Source organism: Bison bison, unplaced genomic scaffold (assembly GCF_000754665.1).
Source record: "Bison bison bison isolate TAMUID 2011002044 unplaced genomic scaffold, Bison_UMD1.0 scf7180017864245, whole genome shotgun sequence".
Classification (NCBI taxonomy): Eukaryota; Metazoa; Chordata; class Mammalia; order Artiodactyla; family Bovidae; genus Bison; species Bison bison.
The window spans coordinates 1,372,498-1,378,428 of record NW_011494817.1 but is presented as its reverse complement, the minus strand read 5'-3'; the positions used below and the strand labels follow the sequence as shown (position 1 = coordinate 1,378,428).

The window sequence follows — 5,931 nt, the reverse complement described above, 5'->3', positions numbered from 1 at the left end:
AAAAAAAAAAAAAAAAATAAACTGTATCTTTAGAGAAGGGGTGTGGTGGATCATCCAGGGAACCACTTTCCTTTGGCCTCTGACATCCTTCCTTCCTTCTAGCTGATCTAGCTTATGTCTTCCCTGGCATGTCATCTTTCCGCTGCCATTCCTTGAGGTCAGTGTCACGTCAGACTTGCAGGCTCCTCAGAATTCTAAATCTATATCCATGAATTTCCTGTTGATTACATTCATTTCCATGTCTCTAATTTCTACTCATAGATGATGCCTAAAGCTATACCTTCCACCCTGATATCTCTCCTAAGCTTCTGCTTCTGTCTGCTCCACTGGTCATAAACATTTCAAATACAACACGTCCAAACTGGGACTAGATGTCATTCCTATAAACTGTGATCCTTTTCTTCCAACAGCCCTCTTCGCAGTTAATAGCACTGCCATTGGCTTGGTTGGAAGCCTCTATCCTGACTCTGCTATCTATCTACATCATCATTTCTTTCAGTACTAGCCCTGAAATATCTTTACCAGCTGAATGTTCTCAGGACAGTGGCTTTTAGTTCTCGCCCTATTGTGATAGCTTTCTAACCATTTAGTTCACCTCTAGTCTCTACCTGCCATCCAGACCTCCTGAATTTCCAATCTATCTTCCCCCTCCTACTAGTCCTGGCCTTGAGACACTATAGTTCATGGAAAGCCTGAGGTAGGGTTAGGGAATTGTCATATAAGACATTCATATACTGGATGAGAAGTCAGCTTGATGATCTCTACGGTTGGGCTGCCAACCCAGGGCCAGTTGTACAGTCACTGAACTTTGTTGTTGTTCAGTCGCTCAGTTGTGTCTCACTCTTTGTGACTCCATGGGCTGCAGTGTGCCAGGCTTCCCTGTCCTTCACTCTCGCCCAGAGTTTGCTCAGTTTCATGTTCACTGAGTTGGTGTTGCAACCCAACCATCTCATTCTCTGTTGCCCCCTTCTCCTGCCCTCAATCTTTCCTAGCATGAGGATCTTTTCCAATGAGTCAGCTCTTTGCATCAGGTGGCCAAAGTATTGGAGCTTCAGGTTCAGCATCAGTCCTTCCAGTGAATATTCAGGGTTGATTTCCTTTAGGACTGACTGGTTTGATTTCCTTGCTGTCCAAGGGACTCTCAAGAGTCTTCTCCAACACCACAGTCCAAAAGCATCAATTCCTCAGTGCTCATCCTTCTTTATGATCCAACTCTCACATCCATTGTTGAGCCTTCTTATTAAAAAAAAAAATCCTTTGTCCCACCCCCATGTACTGATTCGAAATCTCTTGAGTTTAGACTCTTGAGTTGTACTTTTCTAGACTCTCCCAGTGACTGTGATGCACATTCATTTTTGGAAACTCTAAGATCTTATCCAATTATAAGATTCAGTGATTATAACACTCTAATCAGAATCCAATTTACTATTCCAAGAGAATAGCTTCAAAAGTATTTCGTGCAATGGCAGCATCATTAAACTCAACATAAAGTCTTTGGAGTGGTTCATGTCAAATGAAAAAAAAAAACACTAATTTGAATGTATAAATTCTCACAAGTTTTTGAAAATAGTCACAACATATTAGAGGCATCCCTTATACACATTTCTTCCAACACATATCTAGTGGAGCTCTCTTTAGGTTCACACATGATGTTAATAGGTTATACATGAAGAGTTCAAGAATATATTTGACATAAAAATAGTGTGAATCTTATCATATAGAAAGCATTTAGTAATTAGTATGCTAATTACATTTGTACAAAAACAGTTAAGATTCAGTAAAACAGTATGGGGTAACAAAAAGAAGTGAGTCGAGGGAAAGCCTTTCTTGTTGTTGTTTCATCGCTAAGTCGTGTCCAGCTCTTTGCAAGTCCATGGACTATAGCCCTCTAGGTCCTTTGTCCATGGGTTTTCTGAGGCAAGAATACTGGAGTGCATTGCTGTTTCCTTCTCCAGGAGATCTTCCCAAACCAGGGACTGAAACTGCGTCTCCCTCATCAGCAGGTGGAGTCTACCACTGAGCCATTAGGGAAATATATATATATGTAATTATATAAATACAGTGATTCTCTTTAGCTAATGAAGGGACTCCTGCTTCATGTACCACATAATATCTTTCCTCTATAAGTAAATTACTATGGTCATTTAATAGCTCAGGACCTAGAGGGGAAATAGACTCCTAGAGAATTAACTACAGTATATGGTAAATTTCACTGCCATATCACTATTATAAACTGTTATGGAAGAATGATAAAAATGATTGGTCCCTATTTTCTTGTTGTAAAATAGTCTCTATGAGGAACAAATTTGTAAATATGAACCTTAACCCTATGGTATACTAAAGTTTCAGAAGCTGAATTCCTACATATAAACAGCATATGTGAACACGGTTGCCTAAACTGTGGATACAGGTATAGTCATTAGCGGGCATCCCTGGTGGCTCAGGTGGTAAAGAATCTGCTTTCAATTCAGGATACCCAGGTTCGGTCTCTGGGTCAGAAGATCCCCTGGAGAAGGGAATGGCCCATTGCAATATTCTTGCCTGGAGAATTCCACGGACAGAGGCGCCTGACAGGCTACAGTCCACGGGGTCACAAAGAGTCAGACATGGCTGAGCGACTCACACACATATTCATTAGCGATGAGATATGCATTTATTTATAATTCTATACACTATATAAAATAGCTCATATTTTCTCTGGGCTATCCACATACACACTTTTTAAAGTTAAAAGCACAGGTGTTTTAAATAAGCATATATTTTCCCACAGAAACTATTTTGTAAAGTGTGCTGGGGATCCTAAGCTAACTCACAAATCCTATTAAGCCCATAATGAATCTTATTAGAAACTAATAATACTATTTGGAATCTAAGATCTTGAAGAAAGAGACTGGCAAGTCAGAAATAAGGGAAAGGAAAAAGAATGTTTCCATTCCTTTTTACAAGACAGCTGCCCTTAAACATATTTTGAAAGAACCACACACTTCTTTGTCACTATCAGGGAGAAAGAATTTTTCCTCTGCCCTTCTAGGTTCTTCTGGCTGGTCTAAGAATAAAATTGACACGAGACAACAAGAAGAGAAATCGAAGAGCTTAATAACCTGTAGACAGGGGAGAGACTCAGGAAAAATGAGGAACTCACCAAAATGGCCAAAGCCCTTACCTTAAATACCATCCTCAGTTAAAGACAAAAGATGTTAAGGGTGGTGACAGTCAGCAAGGGGAGAAAAAGCACAGCAGTAAGGGGAACAAAGGTCATTATGCAGATTTAAGTCTTTGCCTTCTCCATCAATCAGAATTTCTAGCGATATTGTTCAGCCTCCTCTTCTATACAGTGAGGGAGATCCCCTTACAAAAAGAAATTTCCCTTATAAATGCAAACGTTTCTGACAAAAAGGCGGCTCCTATTTGGTTTTCAGAGTTCTTCCTCTGTCTGCAGTTTCTTAGAAAATAACCATCTTAAAATAATTAATATGTCAAAGAGACATACTTTGGGGTAGCAAATCCTGCGCCCCCATACCATCATTACATACTGTTATTGCTGCCTCCCTTAGCTCCAATTAACCATTGACATTCAGTCACTTACTACAACACCCTTGACCATGGGATATAGGAAGTTATGCCTATATCAGTTAGGATCTGGTCTGGCTGCATTGTTGTTATTTAATCACTCAGTCATGTCTGACTCTTTTACGACCCCAAGGACTGTAGCCCAACAGGTTCCTCTGTCCATGAGATTCTCCAGGCAAGAATACTGGAGTGGGTTGCCATGCTCTCCTCCAGGGGATCTTCCCAAACCAGGGATCAAACCCTGGTCTCCTGAACTGCAGGCAGATTCTTTACCACTGAGCCATCAGGGAAAACCAACTCCTCTCCTGCTTACTCAATAAAGATATCTCAATTCTGTTTTTAAAATCTAATTGACAGGAATGATCCTTCTAAAGCAATGGTTCTCAACTCTGGCTGCACACTTAGAAGCCCTTGGAGTGCCTTTTAAAAATCCTGATGCCCAGGCCAGTGAAATCAGAAACTCAGGCAGTAAAACCTAAGCCACAGTATTCTTAAAAAAATACCTAAGTGATTACAGTGTGTAGTCAAGCTTGAGAATCACTGTCCTAAAGACATTTTAAAAGAAGGCACATAACCCAAATGTTGCCACATTGCTGTGTTTTTTGTGGTAGAGTCAAAGATAGCATAGATGGATCCAACGTTGGTCATCTTGATGCCTTTACCTTTCACATACCATCTCATCTGCGTAAACAGTCTATCATTTCAAATAGTTCTCAAATCTTTCTACACCTTTATCTCATCCAAAATCCACACAGCAATCCAAAGAATGTTTAAAACACACACACGCAAATCTGACCACCTCATTCCTCTACTCTGCATAGATCCCTCCAATGACTTCCCATCTATCTAAGACTCTTTGCTGGGCAAGATCCCCTCCTGCCTACATCCTGGGCTTATCTTGGGCCACTCATCACATTACTGTATATGACATCCTCCCATGCCCCCAAGCTCTTTCTGTACAATTGATTTGTTTGCCAAAAACAACCAAATCCACAAAGGAAGCTAACCCTCAGCGCTTGCATTTGCTCATTCCTGTTGAAGGAGACTTTACTATCTGCAGATGGAGTCAAGATTCTTGCTGTGTGTCAACATGGCCCTTATCCCACCTGTGAGTCTTTAAAAGTGGCTTCCCCACCACATTTGTTTGTTTAAGGGCAGGGAATACGTTCTTTATCATTTTGTTTTCAGAACCCAGAACAGCTCCTGTCACAGAGTATACATTTCATAATCTAAAGATAAATATTTAATGACTGAATATCTGAGGAAAGGAGCAGTATGGGATACTGAAGTTAAAAGGGTTGACTGGAGACCAACTGAGAGAGTCACAAGCATCTGCTTGTACCTTAGTGCAGGTGACCCACATCCACATTTCTTCCCTCTTCTTCACTGTGTGTCTGTGTCTCTGCAGGTTGTGACTTGATCCCAGTGCAGTATCTCCGCTGGGGTGACCCCGAGCCCATTGCAGCCGTGGTGTTTGCCTGCCTTGGCTTGCTGGCCACCCTGTTTGTCACCGCGATCTTCATCATCTACCGAGACACGCCAGTAGTCAAGTCCTCCAGCAGGGAACTCTGCTACATTATCCTTGCTGGCATCTGCCTGGGCTACCTGTGTACCTTCTGCCTCATTGCAAAGCCCAAACAGATTTATTGCTACCTGCAAAGAATAGGCATTGGTCTCTCCCCAGCCATGAGCTACTCGGCTCTGGTCACCAAGACCAATCGGATTGCCAGGATCCTGGCTGGCAGCAAGAAGAAGATCTGTACCAAAAAGCCCCGATTCATGAGTGCCTGCGCCCAGCTGGTGATCGCGTTCATCCTCATATGCATTCAGCTGGGCATCATCGTCGCCCTGTTTATCATGGAGCCTCCGGATATAATGCATGACTACCCGAGCATTCGAGAGGTCTACCTGATCTGTAACACCACCAACCTGGGGGTCGTCACCCCTCTGGGATACAACGGACTGCTGATCCTGAGCTGCACCTTCTACGCCTTCAAGACCAGAAACGTTCCGGCGAACTTCAATGAGGCCAAGTACATCGCCTTCACGATGTACACCACCTGCATCATTTGGCTGGCCTTTGTGCCCATCTACTTCGGCAGCAACTACAAGATCATCACCATGTGCTTCTCCGTCAGCCTCAGCGCCACGGTGGCACTCGGCTGCATGTTCGTGCCCAAGGTGTACATCATCCTGGCCAAACCCGAGAGGAACGTGCGCAGCGCCTTCACCACATCCACAGTGGTGCGCATGCACGTGGGCGACGGCAAGTCCTCCTCCGCCGCCAGCAGATCCAGCAGCCTGGTCAACCTGTGGAAGAGGAGGGGCTCCTCTGGGGAAACCCTAAGGTAAAGCCTCTGT

At 43.1% G+C, this 5,931-nt stretch overlaps 1 protein-coding gene across 1 annotated transcript in view; it reads left to right on the top strand.

The window, feature by feature from the left end:
* The window catches only part of GRM5 (glutamate receptor, metabotropic 5), a 629,334-nt gene that overhangs the window by 548,980 nt on the left and 74,423 nt on the right, over positions 1-5,931 (top strand). Inside the window, exon 7 of the mRNA XM_010847207.1 lies at positions 4,979-5,918. Within this exon, the coding sequence (XP_010845509.1) occupies positions 4,979-5,918 (940 nt within the window). The remainder of the gene's footprint in view (positions 1-4,978; positions 5,919-5,931) is intronic.